Source organism: Panthera tigris, chromosome B3 (assembly GCF_018350195.1).
Source record: "Panthera tigris isolate Pti1 chromosome B3, P.tigris_Pti1_mat1.1, whole genome shotgun sequence".
Classification (NCBI taxonomy): domain Eukaryota; kingdom Metazoa; phylum Chordata; class Mammalia; order Carnivora; family Felidae; genus Panthera; species Panthera tigris.
In genome coordinates, this window is record NC_056665.1 from 114,757,465 (window position 1) to 114,782,565 (window position 25,101).

The 25,101-nt window shown below is 49.5% G+C and overlaps 1 protein-coding gene across 6 annotated transcripts in view; it reads left to right on the forward strand.

The window, feature by feature from the left end:
• The window catches only part of SUSD6 (sushi domain containing 6), a 97,085-nt gene extending 74,031 nt beyond the window's left edge, over window positions 1–23,054 (forward strand). For 5 of the 6 annotated variants that reach the window (XM_042989995.1, XM_007095147.3, XM_042989998.1 and 2 more), the window contains exons 3-6: window positions 11,326–11,523; window positions 12,511–12,649; window positions 16,958–17,385; window positions 19,759–23,054. In XM_042989995.1, the coding sequence (XP_042845929.1) occupies window positions 11,326–11,523; window positions 12,511–12,649; window positions 16,958–17,385; window positions 19,759–19,784 (791 nt within the window). In that variant the 3' untranslated portion in view covers window positions 19,785–23,054. Of the gene's footprint in view, window positions 1–8,918; window positions 11,524–12,510; window positions 12,650–16,957; window positions 17,386–19,758 lie in introns of those variants that run through there. The other variant, XM_042989994.1, reaches the window with a different exon arrangement.
• The last annotated feature ends 2,047 nt before the right edge of the window (window positions 23,055–25,101 follow it).

Genomic DNA, 25,101 nt, shown 5'->3' on the forward strand with positions numbered 1-25,101 from the left:
GGCCCTGAATTCCTGTTGTTTTTAAAGTTTCTTAAAAGAGGTTTAAGTTTGGCCTTCTCAGAAAAAAGCAAGTGGGAGGGATTCACCTCCTCTGCCTGGGAGGAGGAAGGAAGTGCCCTGTCACAGGCAACCTCATGATTGACCTCCGTGGCTCCATCTGGTCCAGAACTTGAGAAAGACCCAAATGTTGAAAAGTGGGGAAGAACCAAAAAAACTCTTTGGCGAGTTTGATTCCTCATTATCCTTGATCAGCTGATGGTAGCACAGGGTGATAAATTCCCTTTCTAGGAGGTACAAAGGAAATCAAGAAGGCTTGACAAGCTGCTTTTCCTGTGGTGGCCATGTGAGAGAGTGGTCTAAGATTGTTTCAAGAGAGTCCTATTCCCCACAAGACAGAGGAGGAAGAATATCAGATCAGTGGACTTTGTAACTGTGGACTCCCTTCTACCTATGCCCACTTGTCACCATATTCCTTATAACTGTTGGTTCAGAGGTTGTAAGAGCTTCATTCCCCCTAAAAAAAACCAAACTCCTTTCTTTTTCCTTTTATATCTCCTATCCCTGTGTCATGGTAGGGTCAGGCCTGACTTGAACCCCCACAGAATGTACAGGGCTCACCTCATGGCATGTCTTTGCTAACCTTAAAAATAAAAGTCAGTTATTTTACCAGTAAAAATGGGTTTACTCAGTAATAACAGAATTGCATTTTGGGACATGCAAACTGTGGTAAAACCGCAGACAAACCTAACAAAGGAGAGGAACTTTGTTTTATTTTTATGGAGAAGGAGGAAGTTGGGAGGGCTTTTTTTTTTTTTTAATTTTTTTAATGTTTATTTTGTTTATGAGAGAGAGACAGACATAACATGAGTGGGGGAGGGGCAGAAAGAGAGGGAGACACAGGATCCAAAGCAGCCTCCAGGCTCTGTCAGCACAGAGCCTGATGCAGGGCTTGAACTCACAAACCAAACTGAGAGGTCAGGACCTGAGCTGAAGTCCCTGCTTAACTGACTGAGCCACCCAAGCACCTCTGGGAGGGGTTGTTTTGAATGAAAGTTCATTGGAGAAAAGCAAAAGTTCCGGGTGATGATGATTTCTCATTGGCTGAGTTACAGGGGTAATCAGTTTCTTGTAGGAGATGCAGTGTTCATCTTTTGGGGCCTGCCATTGAGGATTCTTTCCACTGAGATGTTCTGTTAGGGGTCTGTGATTGACCGTTCCTCCTATAATGGACGTGGAGTGGTAGGGCTCTCCCTTCCATCTGCCCCTTCTACCCTCCTGAGTGTACTTTAGTGAGGCTTCTCTTAATTAATTTTCACACCTCAGACTCACAGTCTGTTAGTTACACCTTGTGTGTCACAAGGACCCAGTCACATCTTTCTTCAGAAAGACCATTTAGATCTTTACCCCTCAGTTACTGGTGAGTGTTTTTCAAGGAACTGTGGTGTTTTGGTGGGTTTAGGCCATCACCTCGGCTTCTCTCTGCCACCATCCATAGCTAGAAGTTGACAACAATTATTTCCTTTCGGTATTGCAGTTGGATAGTGCCTCTGTGAGTAGCAGCGTCCCGTCGAGCACCTGGGAGAAGGACGCTGCCTGACTGCTGTTGGGTGGCACATGGCAGAGGCTGATTATTTGGGGCTTGGGCAAAGACACCCCAGTGACCCTGTGTGTTCTGGGAGCTGGCAGAAAGTCAGCCCACTGCCTAATTCTAGGTCACATCCCCATTCTGCATTTAGTGACAACCTTCCTTTCCCATGTTCCTCCAGGAAGATTTTCAGTCTTAGCTGAAAATGCCTCTGACTACTCTTAGCACTCAGAGATTAGTGAAGGAAACTGTCTGTCTTCCCTTCCCCCTGCTGCTCTGGGAAAACGTGGGCTCACTTGAGATATGAGCTGAGTCCTCTGGGCACCGGTAAACTCACCAGTCCACACTCTTCTCCAGACAGGAATCGCTGCAACTTTTGTCAGATGTATCCCACCCCCATGTTATACTTTTGTAGGGCTTGGGGTAAATATTTTCCTGCAGGCCTCGGTAATCAAGGAGCTTTGTAAGAGGGGAAGGACAAACCAGAGTTTGGAATCCAGACTCCTAATGCTTAGTAGCCATGTAACCCCAGACCCATTACTCAATTTTCAAAGCTTCAGTTTCTTCATCTGAGCAAACCGAGTATTTTACCACCTTCCTGGTAGAGTGAGAAAATTAAATAGGATGGCAGCTTTAAAGTGCCCACGGTGGTGCCTAGTGATACATGTTAATTCTCTTCCTCTCTTCTACCCTGTTGAACAACAGAAATCATTAAATTTGTTTTAAATTTAAATTTGTGTTTCTTGGAGGCCTACTGTGTGTGCTTGGCACTGGCCTTGGCATTAGGAGTTACCAGTAGAGTCTGAAATGAAACCACAACTTGGATCTTTGTGCCCGAGTCCAAGCCAGACTGCTAATTACTGCCTGCTTATCGGTTTCCCTTCTGGAGTTGGACAGTGCCTTAGGCCGCAGGCTGGGGCCTTCCTGCAGAGGACTAGCATGCATCCTTCTTGGAGGTGGGGAATTCTGAGGGGGGGAGGGCAAACATATGTGCAGTTTAGTTAGGTCATAGGATGAAGGAGGTGAGACCAGGAAGTAGTGGTTGCTGAAAAAAAAAGAAAAATAAACATCATCCACTTTCCCTTAACTCTTTCACTGCCACTCTCAAGGAGTGCATAGTCACATTTGTTCCTGCACATGGAGTGGCTTGGCTCCTAGCTCTGCTGTCATCCCACTCTCTTGTGGGCTCTGCTCTGTAGGTCACCGCACTGGGTGGGGCAGTTCAGACACCAAGTGGCCCAGGCCTGGAGGGAGTAGGATGAAGGCCAGTGGTCCTCCAGGCTGCCCTCTTTTTAGCAGCCATGACAGGAATTGGAGGGGGGGGGGCACGGTGTGCAGCCACAGCTGGCAGCCTGTTCCCCTGTGTCCTTGAGCTGCGAGAACAGGAGGAGGTAAAAGGGTAACAGGCCATATGGAGGCCATTTGTCGGTCAAGAGCAGCCCATGGGGAAAGGGGCTGGTGTTGCTGAGCTGCAGCAAGGGGAAAGCAAAGACCCCCCAAAGTGCTTGTCCTGCTCTGTTCTCTGCCTGTGCTCTCTCCGAATGGCCAGACCGTCCTGAAACAACCTTCTTATCTTTGCTAAAGCTTTGCCCTACCCCATTCTGAAAATTGGAGGTAAGGGTCTGGTTAGCTATGTGAGAAGGCATGTACCTCACATGTGCCAGTTATCGTGCAGGCATCTTGTAGGTGAGCAGTTCTATCATGCCTCTAAAACACTACTTGGAGGTGCATATGCCTCTCAGGGACTAAGGCTCGAAACAGTTTAGGCATTTGACAGGGTTGCAGATGGGGCCCCTGGGTCAAACGTAGATTCATCTGGCTGACCTCCAGGACCATGCTCTGACCTGTCATGGCCCTAGTCCTGTCAGGCTGAGAGTATATTTTCATGGAATACACCAGATTTAGAGAACATGAGAGGCACCATGCAGAGGGCTCCTCTTTGCTGTTGTCTGTTCTTGCCTCATGTCGAATCAGAAACCACATGGCCCTTTGCAATTAAAAACATGACAGTGCCTTGAAATGTGGGCAGAATTTTGCAAGTCAAAGCAGTTTTCTACTAAGCATCTACGAACTGCCAGATTCTATGCCAAGATCTGGGGATACAAAAATGAGCGGAACAAATGCTTGCCCTACAGCTTGGGTGGGTGAGTGGGTAGGTGGGGATAGTGGAGAGGTGGGGGAAGGACTGACCTGTGAGAAAGTAATTGTTGCAGAGACAACGATGTGGTGGTAGTTTATAGAGAAGAATGAAGATGTTATGGGAACACAGAAGAGGAATAATAAAGCTACTGTTTATTGAACACTGAGTGTGTGACAGACCCAGTACCAGGCGCTTCACCTGTGTAATTGTGATTAATCTGCTCAGCCACCCTGTGAGGTAGACACCTGTACTTTAGTATCCCTATTTTACAAGCAAGGAAACTAAGGAATGGGCAGATGTGCCCACGCCCCACACGGTGGGTAGCCGTCGGCAGCGTGACTCAGTGCTCCCGCTCTAGGCCCATGTTGATAGTGCTACCCTGTGCTGCTTTGTCCTCCCTGGCAGTGCCCTTTGGAATGGTTTTCTAGAGTAGGTGACCTTCGAACTGAATCTTGAGTGGTGTGTGGCATTCCAGCTGAGCCATGTGCTTTCAGGTCAGGGTTTAGAGGAGAGAAACAGCACTTCTTTTGAAATGACTGAGGGTTTGCTGGCTGCTTCCAGGTTACGGGAGTAACCTGCAGTGGGCTGCAGTGAAGAAAACATTCCCCCTCATTGGCTCTGAAGCCGCTGGCTGGCATTTCCCCTTTCCTGTGAGGCGGAGGGAGAGAGTGAGGGACCCCGACCCAAGATAAGACTGACAGGCTCTGAAGCCAGACCCATTTGTGAGTTACTAGTCTTCCGGAGCAGGGCTTCCCCTAGGTCTCTGTGGGGTTGGGGTGGGAGGGTGCAGTGGGGGTGGGGGATACGGTAGGGGAGTAAGGGGGGGCCTGGGAGGAGCAGTGGGGGCAGCCTAAGCCATGGGCGGGTTCCCCCTTTCCTCTAACGCCCCAGCCCCAGGGCCACACCCTGGGAAAGGCCTGAGCTGTGGCAGTCTGGCCCTCCCCCAGTGCGTGGGAAGTTCTCATGAGAAAAGGGATCCTGGCTGGACAATGGCTTCCTGTCTGACTGCTGGGAAGGTTTGTCTTAGAGGAGAGGAAGGTTGCAAATGGCATGAGAAATTGTCTCTCCCCTCTCGCTGCCGCCTGTTTTAGACTTCTGACTATTTGAGTGGGGGGTCAGGAAGGCGGAAAGCCAGGGAAGTCCATGGACAGAAGCAGCCCTTGGGTATCTCTTAAGTAAGTGAACTCCTCCTGCCTGTTTCCCTGTTCCCACTACACACCCAAGGCAGGAATCTGCCCAGATGGATGCAGGAGCTTCTGTGCAGACACGATGCTTTCCTCAAGCCTCTCACGCCTTGTGCTCAATTTAAAGCCTCCATGGCTACATGTAGGACTTTGATGAAGGAACCTTGAGTAGGTGGGTGAGGCCAGCAACTCACCCAACTCAAAACAAATTTGCAAATGTCAGAAGAGACCTCAGAGGTCATCTGGTTCAGTACCATCATGTACTGGAACTGAGGCTCGGAGAGGCCACTGCCCACAGGCAGTAAGTGAGTACCCTTTGTCACTGGCCTCCCTTTTCAGGATGTGGATGTGGGAGGAGAACCTGGGCCTGCAGACCCTCTGTTTCTGCCCAGTGCCGTGGAGAGGGAAGTCAGCCTTTCGGGTTCACACGTGACTCTGCCCCTTTCCTGCTAGGTGGCCTTGAGCAAGTTTCTGAACTTCTCTCACTCTCACTCAATTTGCCCATCTGTATAATGCTGTAATAATATGTTTCTTACAAGGTCTTTGTGAAGCTTAAATGAGTTACACATGTAAAGTGCTTGGAATGGCACTTGGCATTTATAGTAGATGGTTAATAAATATGAGCTGTTAGTACTGAGATTTTTAAAGGAGGCTTCAGAAAAAAAAACTTTTCACTATAGTCAGATGTGATTATTACCCTGCACCCCTGCCTCTTTGCATTTGTCTGGAATGCCCAGTCCCAACATTCTTGGGAGGTTTTCATGAGGAGAATCACCTTCTCTTTGAGCCTTTTCACACTATAGTATGACTTTTCCTTTCACATATAGAGTAGCCAGGTGTTCCAGAAGCTCCAGGCCTAGTTTATCAGGGGATGAGCCACAGAATGGAACCTGGTGTCCTGCCCTCCCCTGCAGGCCCAGGTCAGCTTAGTGGTCAAGCCTGCAGCCTAAGAACCAGAGTAGAGTGCCTGTTGAATCCAGCATCATTATTTACAAATGTGTGTTTTGGGGCAAATTACTCAACTCAGCTGAGCCTCATTGTTCTTAGGAGAAAATACAGTCCCTGCTTCATGTAAAGAGAGAACTCACAAGAGTGCCTGGCACATGTAATAATCTATTTGCAGTAATTATTACTTTCCTTGTTTTATGTCCAAAAAACAAAAACCCCAAACTGCACATTTGAATACCCTTTTTTGTCTGTTTTTACCTTGCTTTTTTCTCTGGCTCCGCTTATAATAAACCGTTGAGGGCTACAAGTAGAAATTGGACCTTCACATATCAAGAAGGGATTTTGAGAGCAAGCACATAAACAGTACCTTTTAAAACAACCTTCCGGGGGGACGCCTGGGTGGCTCAGTTGGTTGAGCTTCCAACTTCAGCCCAGGTCATGATCTCACAGTTTATGAGTTCGAGCCGCGTGTTGGGCTCCGTGCTAACAGGCTCAGAGCTTGGAGCCTGCTTCAGATTCTGTGTTTCCCTCTCTGTCTGCCCCTCCCCTGCTCATTCTCAAAAATAAACAAACATTAAAAAAAAAAAGTAGAACAACCGGCTAGGCCCCTGGGCGGGGGGGCGGGGGGGGGGGCCTCCTGCCCCTGTGGCGTGCTTCTGAACCTTTCCACTGCTTTCAGATCGCCAGACTCCCCCTCTGACTCTCAGACAAGGACTCTTCTCCTGGATCTGTGCTGTCCAGTACAGTGAATCCAAGCCCCATGTGGCTACTGAGAACCTGAAGTGTGGTTAGTTTGAGTTGAGATGTGCTGACTTAACTATGGAAAAAAAAAATTAGATATCTCTTTAAAATAGAAAAATTTATATTTTATATAAATTAGGTTAAATAAAGCAGATTATTAAGATTAATTTCATGTGTTTCCTTTTACTTTTTCACCATGGCTACTAGAAAATTTTAAATTACCCATGTTGGGGTGCCTGGGTGGCTCGGTTAAGTATCTGACTTCAGCTCAGGTCACGATCTCGCGGTTTGTGGGTTCGAGCCCCGCATCGGGCTCTGTGCTGACAGCTCAGAGCCTGGAACCTGCTTCAGATTCTGTGTCTCCCTCTCTCTCTGCCCCTCCCCCGCTCACGCTCTCTCTCAAACTCTGACCCTCCCCTGCTCACACTCTGTCTCTCTCAAAAACAAACATTAAAAAAATATATAAAATTACCTATGTGGCTGCATTATATTTCTGTTGGACAGTGCTGCGCTGGATGTGTGATATCCATCCATTCCTTCCTCCCATCCTTATTTTTTCTGATCCTATTTCTCTTCTTTGCCACTGGTTCTTACCTTCCTCTGGTTGCCAGCAGTGCTCCTTACCGGAATTAGATGGTCTCTGACAAGGACGGCCCAGGCTAATAGAAGAGTTCACCTTTTAACACTTCCTTCTTTGCTTTGCATTAGAGTTGGCCGTGTGTGAGTCTGTCCTCTCTAAGCTTTCTGAGGGCACAGTCTTGTCACATTTACATTTATGGCCTCCTAGAGCAGCCTGTGGAGAGATGGAGGCTCTGAGTTACAACCAGAGACATTTACAATTCTGCCTCCGTGGTGTCCCTGATTATTACGACTGCTGTGTTGGTATGCTGGGTTTAGGGAAGCCTTTTTCTTCTCCCCTTAATTCCCAGGAAAGCTTTTCTCCAGCCATCCTTTCTTTGGATGCTTTGATTAAGCACCTACTTCTCTGTGCTTAATGTTATGTTCTAAATGCTACTGCTCTGATTTTAGTCTAAAACTACATTATTTCAAACTTGTGCATGAACACTGACCAGTTTCTTAAGCCCTCAGTCAGTGTTTTAGAGCATGGTGTTTTCTTGATAACTGACGTCAGCCAGAATCTCTTTTGTTGAGTCTTTTTTTAAATGCACCAGGTATTTAAATGTCTATTTGCCTTCCTCACACTGACCTTCACACTCCCTACTCCTCATACCTCATTTTGAAGGGGCTCAAGTGCTCGTTCAAGTGTGTTACACTGAACAGTTTGATCCGGGGCCCTCTCCTGGAGCTCATTTTGATTTGCTTGTTACGGAATCTTATAGAGTTGGTTTTGTTTATTGCCTCCTCCTTCTAAAAGGCTGGTCCTCAGGACACAAAAGCAAAGCCCATTTAGAAGGGCTAATCAAGGGTTCTTGTTTTCTACTGAGGGTTGTAGGCTGCAGTGACTTGGAGGTGGAAGGATCAGCCAGCTTATTTTGCATCTTCTCTGTCTGCATCCTCCCCAGCTGGCTGAATCGTCTTTCTCTGAGGCCCCTGAAGAACTACTTTGCTGCTTCCTGTGCTTACTGGAGGCCTAAATGGTTGTAGGAGATAATGGAAAGCAGAGAAGGAAGCTAAGGAGAAATAATTGATTTTTTTCCTGTAAAATTTCTATCTTCTGGCTTTCTCCCTCTCTTTTTACAATTACGCGGCTTGACCAAATCAGATGAGTTCATTGTCTTCTTGCAGTTTAGAACAGAGCTTAAAACTCCCTCTGAGAACCTTGGGTTGTCAGAGAGAGAGGCTGAGATTAAGATTAAGGTAGCTTCTTGCCCAGGATGGTGGCTTCCAGAAGCCTCTGGATGATTATTTGCTCTTCCTGATGTTCTTCCATTTCTTGTTAACCCAGGCATCACTGAGAGGGTCCTTTTGAACACCTGCTCTTTTATAAAACTTTTTTTTTTAATTTTTTATGTTTATTTATTTTTGAGAGAGAGAGCACGAGCAGGGGAGGGGCAGAGAGAGAGGGAGACACAGAATCCGAAGCAGGCTCCAGGCTCTGAGCTGTCAGCACAGAGCCTGATGCGGGGCTCGAACCCACAAACCACGAGATCAAGACCCAAACTGAAGTCGGACGCTTAACCAACTGAGCCACCCTGGCGCCCCGAACACCTGCTCTTTGCCACAACTCTCCCACTCTGCTGTTTGCCTGGGCAAGAAGGCCATATTTTTTTCTTGTGTTCTTGGTGTCTTAACATGACCTTGCCCCCTCCCCCCCCCCTTTTTTTTTAACCTCCATAGCCTCCTTACTTCCCTGGACCGGGGGCAGCCTCTTTGCAATGCTGAGCCCTATGCATTTGACTGGTTTCCTTTAGCCTTCACAGATAATGTGAAAGAACCTGTGTGCATGTATTTGACCGTACTAGGGTTGCTGTACTGTTGACAAACTTTAAGGCTCCCTCCAGCTTTGTCCATCTTTGATCAGATTCAGTTCTTCTTATAATTCTCCCCTTCTCAGGACCCCTCAGAAGCTTCCCTTGTCCTTTGAACATGTTACAAACACCTCCTGTTGCAGTCAAGACTGTCTGCAAGATGGTCTGCTTGTCACTTTTTTTTTTTGCACTAAACTTTCCTTATGCTAGGTGATCTCATAGGTTTTCTAGATTTGGGCTTTACCGGCAGGAATACCAGCAGCAGGAGTGGCTTTAGAATCTGCAGCTTTTCCTCTGAGACCATCTTTCCCAGCACATTGGACCTGTGAGTGGGTCCTGCCTGCTTTCGGAAGCTGCCCTGGGGTGCTCAGCATTAATTATGCTGAGGAAATGACCCAATTAGACACAGTGCTAGGAGAGCCAGGGGATCTGTGGCAGCCTTGTTGCCCTGAACAAAAGAGGGAAAATGTAAAGAGTAAAGCAGTTTACAGAGGTTCCTTTGGAAATCCAGCTGGACAGCTTTTTGAACTAGTTGGCCAAAGTTGCAAGAGGCACCAGGAGTGTGGTGGGTCTGTCTTCCTCCTGTTTAAGACTTTGGGTGAGGTAGGTGGCGTGGGAAGAATCTGGAGAAGGCGTGTCTCTAGAGGGCACTGGGGCACTTACTTGGGCTCATCTGCTAGTTTCAGAGAAGCTGCCCAGACCTCTTCTGTGCATCCCTTTGGCACCCACCCTGGCGTTATTGTCTGATAAATCTTTATAGATGAGTCTTTTCTCCCCATCTCAGCATACACACCTTGAAGGCAAGGAGCCATCATCTCTTTTTCGACATGACTTACCCCCCAGCCTGGCTGGCAGTCTGCCTGCTTACTGGCAGTCTTTAGGTTGAAGGGAAGTGGTATTTGATAAGAGGCTGTAAGGGCATCTCTGTGCAAGGGAGCGGTGGGCAGTCTTGTGAGCGGGAGAGAGTTCAGTCAGGCTCCAGGTCCGTTAGAGGAAGTGGAAAAAAAAAAAACCCAACAGTTCTTATTTTCATACCGATGTTCTTGTGATAATCAGGATGGGGGCAGAATATTTGTCAGCAAAATCAAATGTCCTTTGGAATTTTCTATCTTTTATATTAGTAAGGCTTTTGGAAAGTTGAAGTTCATCGTACCTGGCCATCCTGCCAGCATGTCTTCTCCCCCAGCCTAGCCTTCCAAACAGAATTTCCTTTAGTGCCCCTGCTGTGTATCTCCTGTTAGGGCTAAGCACACCCACAGTCCATTGCCTGACTTTTAACTCTGCAGCATCAGTCTAGGATTGGAGGTGCAAGCCATGGAATCAGAGGTCACCCTTCTCATCAGGCCGCTTAGACCTTCCTGTTCCTCTGACTTACTGCTACAACTCATCTACACCAGGGTTTTCACCACACTTGGACTCCGTTTGCCTAACTGACCTGTTTGAAAGGAGGTGACCAGGACATGCATACTTCTTAAAGGCCCACTCAGCTCCTGGGGTAGAAGCAGTGTCTGCTGGTGGAAAGAGCACAGGTTTTAGAGTCAGAAGACTCGACCCTGCTCTCGGGTCTGCCCTTTACAGTGCCTTACGATTGGCTAAAAGTCATTTAACTTCTGTGGGCCAGTGTCCTCATCGACAAAGGGGAGTAATGATAACTAGGTCTTGGAGCTGTCAGAATAAAGGGATAGAAGGTGAAGATGCTTTTAAAGCTAAATAGTCTCGCCTGAGCGAAAGCTGTGGGCTTTACTGTGGGATGGAGACCAGTGCTGGCGGGGACTTCTCCAGTCAGGAGGAGGGCAGTACATGGGGGCTTGGGAAGGCCAGGAAATCCATCAGAAATCCCCTCTCAGGCCACGAAGGCGCATTTTTATCACACCATGGCGTCTTTTCTGGTATTGTTATCAGAAATAGGGCTAACGTTTCCCTTGCACAGGTTGACAGTGTTTTACCACCTTTCACTCTGATTCATTGTGTGTTTCAGTAGGTTTTATCAAAACCATATGATGTGCTAGGTCTCTGAGTTCACGACTGTCAGAGTCTGTCACTCCCTCATGGGTGTGGTTCTCCCAAGGCACATACAGAGCAAGAGGGGAAATGTTGCAAGCAGCCAGACTTTCCCTGCAGCCAGCGTGCTTCCTTTTGTCACTGGCAACCTGAATTTCCAGAGTTTGGCCAATAGCCTTTCTAAGAGAATGGCTCTCAGATCCTTCTGCATTTCCTGTCCTCGTCAGCAGCATGGACAGGATCCCACTGGGAAACCTCACTGCTGTATCCCCACACACTCTCTCTCTGTCTTTGCAGTGTGTTCCCTACCCCCGGAGCCAGAGAATGGTGGCTATATCTGCCACCCCCGGCCCTGCAGAGACCCCCTGAACGCGGGCAGCGTCATTGAGTACCTGTGTGCTGAAGGCTACATGTTGAAGGGTGATTACAAGTACCTGACGTGTAAGAATGGAGAATGGAAACCAGCCATGGAGATCAGCTGCCGTCTCAATGAGGGTTAGTCTGGCAGATGAGAAAGGGGGGCTGCTGGGGTCCTGCTTCCTTTAAGCTGATGGGAAGTGGCGCCCACTTCCTCCAGAGCACCTGTGCTGTGGGCGGTGTAGCTCCTTTGATGCCCCTCAGCCTCCCTTCCTTTGGGATTTCATGTCTTTGTAAAAGACGTTTGGGGTTGCTGGTGCGTGTCCCACTGCATTTCAGCTGAGCCACCGAGGGGCTTGGTAGCTTTATCGAGGCATCTGTTCTGCTTTGTAAAGTCTCTTTGATGCTTAGGATCTCTCGTTTGCCCAGCCAAGTGCTGGTGACCTTTGGCCATGTTCTGCTAACACCTTCTGGAGTGTCTCTTTTATATTATTTTTCTTTGAATGGAAATGGACTGTTTGTTATAGAGCTACAGTCCAGCTGGACAGAAGACCCCTCCTGCCTCCTCCTGTCATCCATGACAGGAAAATCCAACTGTCTGCAGGAAAGTATGTGTCCTACAGCTGTCTTCGTGCCTCACACTCGGGCTCCTAGACCATGACACCCTAGAGATGGATGGGGACCAGCCTGAGATTTGCAACTGAAGTTACAGGGTCTTAGAACAGGGGATCACAGCCCAGTTCTTACCAGTTTTCCTGCCATATGTGGGGAAACATGGGTGGGACCTAGGATGGTGGAAGGCTGTGTCCATGCACATGGTTGATGCCTACCAACCTGCTACTGAGGACAGGATCAGAAGTGGTTAGTAAAAGCCAGATCTCTAGGGGCATGGGAGGTTAGGTGTGAGATGGTCCTCAAAGGTCTGAAGTGAAGAGAATTTTAGATTCGAGAACAGGATGGGGAAATGACCCCTTACCTTATGTGTAAAAGCTGCTCCACACTTAGACTTCCAAAATGGCCATGGCCATGGCACCGTGCAAGGGACCTTTGACGAGATCAGCTATGGGGCTCACATGTTATGGGTCTGGGCACAGCACACTTCTGATGATGGTTTTATTTCTGTAGACAAAGATGCCCACACATCACTTGGGGTCCCCACGCTGTCCATAGTTGCTTCCACTGCCAGCTCCGTGGCACTCATTCTCCTCCTCGTGGTGCTGTTTGTGCTGCTGCAGCCGAAGCTGAAGTCGTTCCATCACAGCAGGTGAGGCCCGTGGTCGGGGGCAGCGGGCATTGCCATGAGGCCTGGCCTTTGACTGCAGAGGGGTGCTTGTGGGCCTGGCAGCCTCTTCTGATGTGTGTGCCTAGGGGAAGGGGAGGGCCCTGCCATGTGTTCAACTCCTGGATATGCCTGGCACTGTGCTTATCATTTTGCTTATCATTAGCTTAATCCTCATTGGATCACTGCAGATAAGGAAGCTGAGGCTCAGAGAGATTCAGTCAAGGTCGTGACTCCTCTAGATGATGACCACCTGGAGATTTGAACCCAGACTTGTCCAACCCCCAAGCCTTGTCATTTGCCCTATACCAGTGGCTCTCAAAGTGTGGTTCCAGCAGCATCAGCATCACCTGGGGACTTGTTAGGAATGAGAATTTTCAGGCCCCATCCCAGACCAACTGAATGAGAAACTCTAGGGCCGAGACCCATCCACGTAGTTTCATAAGCCCTCCAGGTGATTCTGAGGCAGGCTCTGTTTGCAAGCCACTGCCCTGGCCCCCTAGTTCCCAATCCTGACTGCACATAGAGGCATCTGTAGGGAATTAAACACAAATACCAACACCTAAGCCTCTATCCCCAGACATTCTGATTAATTTGGTTTGGAGTGGGAGCCTAGCATTAGTGTTTTTTGTTTTGTTTTTTATTTATTTTTTTTTTAATTTGTTTTTTTAATGTTCATTTATTTTTGAGGGAGACAGAGCGTGAGCACAGGAGGGGCAGAGAGAGAGGGAGACACAGAATCCGAAGCAGGCTCCAGGCTCCAGGCTCCGAGCTGTCAGCACAGAGCCAGATGCGGGGCTCAAACTTACAGACCGTGAGATCATGACTCGAGTCGAAATCGGACGCCCACCCAGGCGCCCCTGTTTTGTTTTTGTTTATTTTTGAGAGAGAGAGAGAGAGAGAGAGGGAGAGAACGAGCGGGGGAGGGGCAGAGAGAGGGGGAGACAGAGGCTCCAAAGTGGGCTCTCTGCTGTCAGCATAGATATGGGGCTTGAACCCATGAAACGTGAGATCACAACCTGAGCCAAAGTTGGACGTTTAACCGACTGAACCATCCAGGCACCCTGTGGCATTAGTGTTTTTTAAAAAGCTCCCAGTGGTTTTAATGTGCGGCCAGGATGGCAACCACTGTGCCATACTGTGCTAGAAACAGAGGAAGTGGGGGTTTTTGCCCACCTTTGTCACTTTCCTTTTTTCAGTTAAGTGCGCTGCCCACAAGTCGTCCCAGACTGGGTAGATGGGGGAGGGGGTGGCAGTGGTGGGGGACTGGCCCTGAGGGTATCCCTTAGGGGAAACTCTGCCCCGGGGCTGTCATGGCCCCCTGCAGTTTTTTGGGCTGCCCCGGCAGCTCCTCATTCCCCTGAGAATAGTTGATGTGCACTCACAGCCCTTTATCAGTCACTGTCGTCATCCACAGGCACAGAGGAACAAGCTAAGTTGTGTTAAATCAAACGCTTCCTGGTCTGGAATTTACAGACCAGGCTCAGGCTAAGTTTCATCTTTGTGTAGTTGTGTGATTTTTCTTTCTTCTTTCTATTTTGTTTCTTTCGGGGGCCGGGGTGGGGGGGCAGGTAGTAGCTATTTGTTTTTTCAAGGTTGTTACACAGTTCGTAGAATGAAGAGGAACTACTTGAAAGAATTGGCTATTTCCATGTAAAGTCAAGCTGATCTGTTTGTTGCTTCATCCAAATTAGGGAGTATTTTCCCTTTGTAGTTACCTGGTAAGTGTGTTAAAAGTAATTGGCTGATTTTGCCTGACTTGAGTGGAAGAAAGATTTGTTTGTTTGTTTGTTTGTTTGTTTGTTTATGGGCCCTGTTCAAATTTTGTACTGTGTTACACATATTACTTTTTTTTAATTAAAAAGTTTTTTTTTTAATGTTTATTTACTTGAGAGAGAGAGAGACAGAGAGAGACAGAGAGTGAGCAGGGGAGGGGCAGAGAGAGAGAGAGAGACAGAATCTGAAGCAGGCTCCAGACTCCAAGCTGTTAGTTGGAACTCACAAACCATGAGATCATGACCAGAGCCAAAGTCAGATGCTTACCCAACTGAGCCACCAAATTAAGGCACCCCTTAATTTTTTTTTAATGTTTATTTATTTTTGAGAGAAAGAGAGACAGAGCATGAGGAGGGAGGGGTAGAGAGAGAGGGAGACACAGAATCTGAAGCAGGCTCCAGGCTTTGAGCTGTCAGCACAGAGCCCGACATGGGGCTCGAGCTCACAAACTATGAGATCATGACCTGAGCCAGAGTCAGATACTTAATCGACTGAGCCACCCAGGCGCCCCCACGTATTATATTACTTTTTAAACAACAACAAAATGCATTTTGAATAACAGAAGCTAAGCACGTACCAGAATGCACAGTGCTTTCTATGTGACCTTGCCATCAGTTTCCCTTCCTTCCAGAAACCTCCAAGCACTTCTGAGTACCCCTTCTGTCATCCTCACAGTGTCTATGCCATTTGAATTGGTAGCATAGATTTTATCTGCAAGTACAGATGAGGAAATTAAGAGCTAATAACAGTCTAGCAATAGTAATGTGGTCCAGTCATGGAGCTTCTGTGTGTTCTGGTGTAATACCCTGAGGAGAGCACAGCATCACAAATGATACAGTGTTCCAGGCAAAAATTGACTGGAATCTTAATCCCAAGGAAACAATTAAGTCCGGACTGTGGGCTGTGGGACATCGTAGGAGACAACTGGCCTGGATTCTAACAAAAAGTATCCTTGTCATGAAGGAGGAGCTATCGTGGACTGTTCTAGAGGAAAGGAGATAGAATAGGACTAACCGCAATGCATGAGCCAGCCCTAATTGGGTCCTCGAAAACAAACGAGACTGCAGCCGAAACAGATCTATTTTGGGGTATTTAGGAAAATTTGAATGACAGTATTATACCATTGTTAAATTTCAAGGAGGTAATAATGTTGCAGGTATGTAGAAGAGGTTCTTCGGAGGAGTGTGCTGCTGAATAATGTTCTATTTAGCCATAAATAACTTACTTTCAGAATGGTTCAGGACAAAAGTGTGTTCATATCAAAAAGTGATAAAAAAAAAAAAAGGTGTTTGCATAAATAAATCTCACACAAAGTTCAGTAAAAGAAGCCAGATACACATACACATATGTACACACACATTCATTGTATATCTCATTTATATAAAGATCAAAAGTACGCAAAACTCAACTGTAGTGTTGAGGGGTTCATTTTAGGCAGTAAAACTATTGAAATAGAAAGCAAAAGCCTGATTGTCATGTAAGTTAGGATAGTGGTTACTTCCGGTGTGAGGAAGTAGGAAGTCATCGGGACAGGAAGCAAGGGTGTGTGGGGTGCTGGCAGCATGCTCTTTCTTGACCTCGGTAGGGGCAGTACCTTTGGGATAAAACAGTAAGCTGTATATTTTTCTATTTTGTGTGTGTGTGTGTGTGTGTGTGTGTGTGTGTGTGTGTGTGTGTGTTGTAATTCACATATAATTTTTTAAGTTAAAGGTAAAAAGGCAAGCGGGGCACCTGGGTGGCTCAGTCGGTTAAGCGTCCAGCACTTGGTTTCAGCTCAGGTCATAATCTCACGGTTCGTGGGTTCGAGCCCCACATCGGACTCCACTCTGGTGGTGTGGAGCCGGCTTGAGATTCTCTCTCTCCCTCTCTCTGCCCCTCCCCCCCCCACATGTTGTCTCTGTCTCTCTCAAAATAAATACACTTTTAAAAAATTGAATAAAATAAAGGGCAAGTACAGTAGCTGAGTCACAGAAATAGAATTCTTCACATTTTGACTCCGGCGTCCCAAGACCACAATGCTTCTTTTCCCTCTCCTTTTTTTAACCACTGCTGCATGGAAATTTAATTCACACACCACACAGTGTGCCCACTTAAAGCGTTCAGACACTATACTCACAGATATGTGCAAGCATTACTCTCTTACTTTCCTGTCCTCCCTGTGCTGCATAATGGCTTTATTTCTACGTCTCTAGGTTCCTAGTTTTTACACCGTATGAGAGGGCTGGGTGCCTGGGTACCCAGAGGGTAAGAGCCCAGGAACTGGATTCACATCCCAGCTTCTTCCCGCACCAGCTGTGTGACTGGGCAGGGTACTTGACTTCTCTAAGCCTCATCTGCATTCTTGGTGAATCTGTACCTGAAAGGGCTCACCTGCGGGTTCAGTGGGATAAAGCGCTTAGTGCTGTGCCTGGCACGTTGTAAGTGCTCAAAACTGGTTGGCATTGTTGGTGTCGTGGTTGGTATCTATTTCTTTGTGTATTTTCATTCTTCCTTTGTCTTTTTCTCTTCTGGATGCAGGCGCGACCAGGGAGTATCTGGCGACCAGGTTTCCATCATGGTGGATGGAGTCCAGGTTGCGCTACCGTCCTACGAGGAAGCTGTATACGGCAGTTCCGGTCACTGTGTGCCTCCTGCTGACCCCAGAGTGCAGATCGTGCTGTCAGAAGGGTCTGGGCCCGGTGGGAGGAACGGACCAAGGGAGCAGCAGTTGCAGGACCAGGGGGCCTGTTCCTCTGCAGGCGGAGAGGAGGAGGCCCCGGGCCAGTCTGGACTATGTGAAGCCTGGGGCTCTCAGGGCTCAGAGACTGTGATGGTGCATCAGGCAACCACCTCTTCCTGGGTGGCCGGCTCAGGGAACAGCCGAGTGGCATACAAAGAAGCCCCAGATTCAGAGAACAGTGACATACAAAGCCTTTTATCCCTCACATCGGAGGACTACACAGATGGTAGGTGGTCTGCACTGATTGTGAATTATGAGCTGCTCGGGGGCCTTGCTGGGAGTGAGGAGGGACTGTGAGCCTCTCTCATAATTGGGTATTTGGAGGCAAAGGAAGATAATACCTGGGGGATTAGCCTGCAGAATAAGGCCTCACCCTCAGTTCCCGGCAGGGCTTTGGGCTCTGTGTAGGAGACTTTTGACTGTTGTCTGTGAATCTTCGTAGTTTAGAGTTTCCAAAACTATTTGTGGTCACAGGCCTGTGCTAAATCAAAGAGAGGACAGCTGGCTGGAGGCGGGAGTAGGGTCTGTTCTCTTGTGATGATTTTTATGTTCCTGAAAGGACAGGAGTGACAAAGAGGTATGGGGTCATGTTACAGAGAAAACTGGAGCCAGTCTTTCTTGCTCGGGATTCAGCAGTTTCATTTTCAACAGGACCGTGCAAGTCCTGTGCTAGTTGGTTTTCTTGCACTGTGTCAGTTAAACCTCACAGCGATCCTGAGAAGTAGATACTATTACCATCCCTATTTTACGGATCAGGATACTAAGGCCAGAGGAGGTGTCACTTGCCCATTGGTAGTAGCTGAGCTGGGATTAGAGCCCGTGTTTATAACCCCACAGTGCCATGCTACCTCTCAGGTGACTCTGGGTTCTTGGTGGCAAGCCAGCCATAGAAGGAAATTGCCAACTCCTGACCTACCTGCCTCTTCTGGGGCCTGGAGAATTGAATATCGGGATTGACTCTGTCACTTTAAAAAATATCTTTATATGAAACCCCCGTGCTTTTCAGGATGCAGGCTAAACCTAGAGGTTTCCCTTTTGACAGTAGGTTTCTGCACTTACCAAGCCCCTCCGAAAACCAGTGAGGAAGACTTATGTGCCCTGGAGGTCCTGGGTGCCATTAATGTCTGAGTTTGAGAGTATCTGAAAGCAGAGAGGTTGGAAATTCTTGAATGCAGATCATATTTAGGAGTTTCCTGAATCAACAGCATGCCTTCTTTCCTCTTGGTGGGATATAGAGCTGGGAAGGGGCCATTACCTAATTGACCTGCGTTTAAAGATGGAAGCCAGTGACCCAATGGACAGCGAGCTATGCATGTTATGTGTCTGTACATTTTTTTAAAAAATATTTATTTATTTTTGAGACAGAGAAAGAGAGAGAGCATGAACAGGGGAGGGTCAGAGGAAGAGGGAGACATAGAATCTGAAACAGGCTCCAGGCTCTGAGCTGTCAGCACAGAGCCCGACGCGGGGCTCTAACCCACAGACCGCGAGATCATGACCTGAGCCGAAGCCGGACGCTTAACCGACTGAGCCACCCAGGCGCCCCTGTGTCTGTACATTTTAAAAAAAGTTTTTTTTAATGTTTATTTTTGAGATAGTGAGAGACAGAGCGTGAGCAGGGAAGGGGCAGAGAGAGGGGGAGACACAGAATCTGAAGCAGGCTCCAGGCTCTGAGCTGTCAACAGAGCCCGACTTGGGACTTGAACCAATGAACCACAAGATCATGACCTGAGCTGAAGTCGGACGCTTAACCGACTGAGCCACCCAGGCGCCCCTGTGTGTCTGTATGTATTGACACAGGTCCCAAGTGTACTTCTCAGCCCTTATCTTTGCTAAGGAGCCCTGATGGTGCTTGCTCCTCTCCCTTCTTCTCCTCAGTACCTTGCTTTGTTCCATTTATTGAACAAACATTTTTGAGAACCTATCTTGTGTCTGGTGCCAGTTAGATTTCTGAGATGATAGAAAGTAATTTGAAACATGCTGTCTGCCTGCATGGATTGTCTTGGGAAGATCGGGCCTATATTCAAGAAATATGGAACCAGGAGTTGTAGGGTCTGTGTCAGTGTGAGGGGCACAGAAAACAAGATACATCGGTCATTGCAGACTGCCTGTGCTGTCTGAGGCTGACAGCACCGTAGGAAATCAGGACCATGAGGCATCCGTGTAACCCAATGGACGTAAAAGGAGACCCGAGACCCAGGGAAGGAAGTGAGTTATTCGGTATCACACAGCTGGTGATTGGCTCTAAGGAGGAGGTAGGACCTAAGCAGGGCTCAGCAGCCTCATAGGGTGAGATTAAGGATAGAAAGAGAAGCAACTAGACCAGCAGAGTCAAGGCAGACAGGAGATTCAAGGTGGTGGGACCAGAGGGGGTTTGAATACTAAACATTCAGAGTTTATCACACAGGTAGGGGGAGAGATGAGCAAGGAAGGCCTAAAGAAGGGGCGAAGGGGTAGACTCCTCTAGAAGGTATGAGTGAAACATTTTGTTTCTTCAGACCAGGGCCTGCATGGGAAGCATGCAGTGGGATCGATCAGACGTGCTGCAGAGAGACCCAGCAGGGTAACCACTGTGCTTTCCTTTCTTCTCTTCCTGCAGATATCCCGCTGTTGAAAGAAGCATGAGTGCTGCCACGGGCCTCTCCTCTCTGCAACGGTCCTCTCTGCCCCTCTTCCCTCTCCCTGTGGGTTTGAGTACGCCATACTCCAGCCACCCTGCCCGGATACCTGAGCTGCCACCTGTGTATCTGTGTATCTCTGTATCTCTGAGGGCCTCCAGGCCCACCTTGCTGGAAACTCAAGATGATTCTCGCCATCTGCCCGCTGGACAGCTGGAGGAGCTGGCATTTTGCCTACTCCAGCCTTCCCATCTGTGTCGGAGACATTTGAATGTGCTGGACTGAACTCTTCCTTTCCCTGAGCCCTCCGGGTCCCCTCCAGCCAGCTCTTTGGCGGCAGACCCCACCAGCCTGCGTGGGCCTGAGAGCCGCTGTGTTTACTCGTGCCTTCCCCCACCCAGCCCATTCGATTTCCCTGTCATGCAGGCTTGTTGCTGTCCTACAAGCCTTGGTGGCTGCACTGCTGCCCTCCGGCACACAGAGGGCCAGGTCTGGGTCTGGCCTGTCACCTTTAAGGGCTGGCACCACTGCCCTTAGCAGGAGCAGATCCAAAAGTGGCTCTAATTAGGGCAAGGATGTGGGTGCCCGGGCCTGCCCTGGGTTGACACCCGTGGCACATTTCTTTGGCTGAGGTTGGAGGATGTGGAAAATCACGCCAAAGCTATCCCAGCACCCAGGTGTCCAGCTCAGAGGTTCTGGCCCCTGGCCCTGTTGAGTTTCTGAGAAGCGTTGAGAAGATCCTGAGGGAGGGAAGGAAGGTGGCTGATGGGCGATTGTCTTCCTAATATGCAAGTTCTCACTTCCTACTTCTAGCACCAGCCTTCCTGGCCTTGGTCTTTTCTGTTTCACTGGAGTGTGAGGGGAAGTGGCCTGCTGCCTCCTGGGTTTGGTCCTTGGCAGCCCCAGCTTCCTTGCTGCCCACAGGGGCCCGAGGTGAATCATCGCTGGGATGGGAGAGTTGCTGAGGTGCCACGGAAGGTCTGTGTGGCCAGTGGCATTTGGGGCACTTTGCCCCGTTCTGGGTTCGTGGTGACGGAAGGGAGCCCGAGAGGCACAGACCGAGTCCCCAGGCAGCTGCAGGCAGCTCCAGCCCCGGTCCTGAGGGTCCTCGTCACCACAGTCACGTGCCTTAGTAACTGTGCCCAGGAAGCGTGCTGCTGCTTGCTGCACTGCTGCTTTCCCTGCTTGTGTTTCCCCTGCCACCCTTCCACACGCCAGCCCACCAGCGAGTCCCTGCTCTCTCCCCTGGCCCCCCTGCCACCCTTCCACGCGCCAGCCCACCAGCGAGTCCCTGGCACCTGGGGGAGGGGCCGACACTCCTGTGCATCCCCCTTGCTGGTCTGCAGCGGGTGAATGCTTGCGAAGCAGCCTGGCTCCGGGTCCTGGAGTCGGAGCGGGTGGGCTCGGTGCTCCCAGATGCTCCTGCTGGAGGCTCTCGCTCTGCCACGTGTGAATGCTGACCAGGGCTGGGGTGGCAGAGCTCAGCCAGGCTACTGTCATCCTCAAAAGACGTGGCATTAAAGAATGCTTGTTTCTGTTTTGTTTTTGAAGCGCTGGGGCCGGGAGACTTGTAGCTGAGCCCACCTGCACCTCTGCTGCTCCCCAGCCGCTCTGTTTGGGATGGTGAAAACAATAAAGAACCCAGTCTATTTTCAGTACCTGACCTAACAGGGTAGCTCTAGGCGTGGTTGGCCGCGAAGATTAAGAGGAATGGCCTCCTCTCAGCCTCCCTCGCCACTCTCAACACGCACTTTACCACCTGCCCGCTTCCGGCCTCCTGGCGCCACTGTAGTCTTCCTTCGCTCAGGGTAAGGGCAGTGCCTTCTGGGCCTGCGGGCAACCCCACACCTCCCCCCTTCCCCACCCAGGAGCCCTCACGTGCTGTGCGCAGAGCCCTGGCTGGCGTGTTTCCATGCAGAGCAGGTTGGTGAAGGTGCTGGAACACAGAAGCCTCTGAGGGACATGCAGCAGACCAGGGGGCCTGCCCTTGCCTCCAAAGAGGCCATTTCCGGAGATGTGCCTGTCAGCGGTTGCTGGCACGGGGCCCATCTGGAGGGTAGGGTCCCTACAGACCCTAGTTGCCTCCTTTACCCACAGGGGTGCCCTGTCTTCCTCCAGAAAAGACAGCAGGGACAAATGGCGGTGGGGGGCGGGGGTTGGGGGCGGAATCCAAAGTCTCATTGTTGAGCCTGCAGCCTGAATTCTAGTCTAGAATATTTTTTAAAATGGAAGATCTTACCCTTTTTTATATCATTACTCTGGATCTTTCCCTCCCTAAGAGATTATGCTATTTGAGGTTTATTCAGCCGAGTAGGTGACGAACTTAGCCCTTGGGGGAAAAAATGAAAAATGAAAAGCCTTTCTTCTGAAGCCTTCTTCCACCTTGCTCACCATTAACACTGTCCTGCGGATCACAAGCCCAGACTTGCCTACCTGGTAGGAAAGAAAGTCTGGATAAATGGGAACCTAGCATACACACACCCTTGCCACCTCTCTCCCGTCCCCTCTGTCCCTGGCTTTGCTGAGGCCCAGCTCCCCCCTCCCACCTCCCACCTCCCCCCTCCCACCTCCCACCTCCCGGGGCCTGTCGGGGGAGGATCCAGGCCTCCCATTGCAGCTGACATCCTTGCTGGCTTCATCTCTCGCAGTTCTCTTCTCTGAAGCAGTTTCTTAGCCATCAGCCAGGTGCTGCTGTTTCTAGAGCTTCTGGGGTTTGTCCCTTTCAAGGGATTAGGGACTCCACAGCTGCCTTGAAGTGGGGCCTGGCTGAGAGACCAGCGCAGTGGCAGGTGGCAGGCTGTTGGGCAGGAGGCTGCCAAAGGATCCCAGAGCAGGTGGGAAAACCACAGCCCTGGCTTTCCTGGGCTCACCTCTAGGGGAGTCCAGCAGAGGGCTTGTCCAGGAGGGTAGCCAGCACCAAAGGACTAAAAGTGTCTTTTTGCACACATGAGCTGACTCAGTGGTTTTCTATCCTGCTGACTTGCCAGCGACTTTCAAGGGCCAGTATGTGGTGAAAATCACTTAAGGTTTCCGTCCCTTTCAATGCCTTAGTTTAGCAGATAGGCTCTCTCTTTTGCCATTTCTGAATGTTGTGTGCCGTGTTCCCATCTCACTGGTGTGAACTGTGAAATGGACTGAGTCCCAGCCACTTTGTGAGTTCTTTTGGCTTTATAAGGCACTTCAGTGTGCATTCTACTAACACTCCATTTGCAAACAGAACTTAAGCTAATGTTGTCTTCTCCATTCATCCTCCCCCTCCTCTCCCTTCTCCCCCCCCCCCCCCCCCGCCAGCTTTAAAGTTCTGTGGAGAAGCCTGATGGCAAGACAGACAAAGGTAGACTTTTCCTGCTTCTTTAGTGCTGGCACAGGGATCCACAGGCATTCGGCATTTCCCCTCCCTCCCAGTTCTGGCCACATAGCAATGTCTCCTCCGTTCACAGGGATATCCTCACATAGAGAATGGGATATGCTGCAAACACTGCTACATCCTTGCCTTTCTTTCCTCCTGAAAGAGAATAAAGGGCCCGGAAGGGAAGTGCTACACAGGCTTAAGTCCCCGTGTGCTTGTGAGGACAGTGAGGCCAAGGGCTTCTGGGACTCCCGGCTCTCAACGTAGGGCCAGTCTTTACTGGGGCCCGGGGAGGGGCTGAACTAGACTTTGGCCGAAGCACAGACTGAGTGGTAGAGTAGCTGATTCCCTGAACAGGGAACGGCAACAGGCTCAGCTTTGCTGGGAAGCTGCCGCTCTTAATTTCCAGTTGAAAACCTAGAAGAATCTTGAATGGAAACCCCGAGGTTGAGCCCTCTGTCTGGCAGCAGAGCTGGCTGGAGGGAACGGAGGGGCACAGCACTCAGATTGCCAGGCCGGAGGAGAGATGGACGCGGGTTGCATGGTGGCCTACCACACCCCGCCCTGGCTTCTTTTCACACCACTGTGGAATCCTTTGTAGAATGGTACTCCTAGATGATGGTTTCAAACGACACATGCATCATTGACTCTGTGCAGGATGTCCCTCAATCAGTTTGGGTTTGCTTTATTTTATTTTATATATTTTTTGGTATCCTGTACATTGCGGTGGGTGTGAAGATAGTATTTTAATATTTGTACAAAGTTTAATTTAATTTTAATTGTTCTATGTATATAACTGCATTTCTAAATAATAATTAAAAAGGTTCTTATGAAGGTAGTTGTGAGCGATGTGATCCTTCCAGGAAGTTTTCATAGAAACCCTCGAGCAGGAAAAGCCTAGGTGGTAGGAGTTCCTGAAGTGGTGATGCACCAGCTCTGGGGAGGGGCTGCCTAGCAAGAGACAGGACAGGGAGAGGCGGACGGTATCAGGGAGAGGCCCCAAACCAGAGTGGAAACACACTACCGGTCTTAGGCGTTCTCAGTGTGCCAGTCCCTGTGCTGCACTGGGACTCGGCAGCGAGCAGGCCCCTGCGTTTGGGACCCGGGCACAATTACTGCCCTGGGAGGGCGGGCCGTCCCCACAGCGTGCAGTGCTGATCAGGGAAGCCACGCTGGGTGGGGCACAGGAAGCATCTTTTGGATGGAAGGGCAAAGAAGCTGTGATGGGAAGGGCCGTACCGCCAGGCTAAAGGGTGGGACACCACGTGTGCGTGGACACCAAGGCAGCAGAAGGCACATTCAGTGGAGGAAGGGAAAAAAAAGGAGCACAGGGCTGGGGGGACAGTGGCTCAGCACAGGGCAGGAGAGGGCAGCGGGGGCTGGGGCAGCGGGGGCTGGGTCCTGGAGGCCCTCCAAGCAAGGAGTGGAGAAGTTTGACTTCATCTTCAGGGTAGCTGGAAGCACTTGGACAGTGTTAAGTAACAGAATGATGTAGTAAGCTCCACTTTTCTGGGAGGACACTCTCCCCCTCGCTTAAGACTGTTCAGGGGGATAAAACGTACTTTACCTGGAGACCACTAAAGAAGTCAGTCTTTGGAGGAAGGCACCTTGAGCAGCTAGCCATCCCCTTCCCTGAGGTGGAGAAGCAGAAGACACAGTCTGGGGCGGGAATGATGGAGATCTCAAGACCAGAGGGCAGAGCACACAGAGGTGGAGACGTCATTGCCTGGTAGGAGAGGCCAACAGTGAACAATCACAAACAACAGTGAACAATCACAAAAGGTGGTAAGGGCGTGAGAAGAGGGAAGAGCAGGGCACTGTGGGATAGAAAATCAGGCCACTTTTTTTTTTTTTTTTTTTTTTTTTTAGATCAGGCCGCTCTCAACGTTGTCCTGGGGTAACGGTCAGGATGTGTTTCTCTAATACTTAAAAGTGTCGGGAAAACGTTTTAGGAGCATCTGTGCCAAGTCTCCAC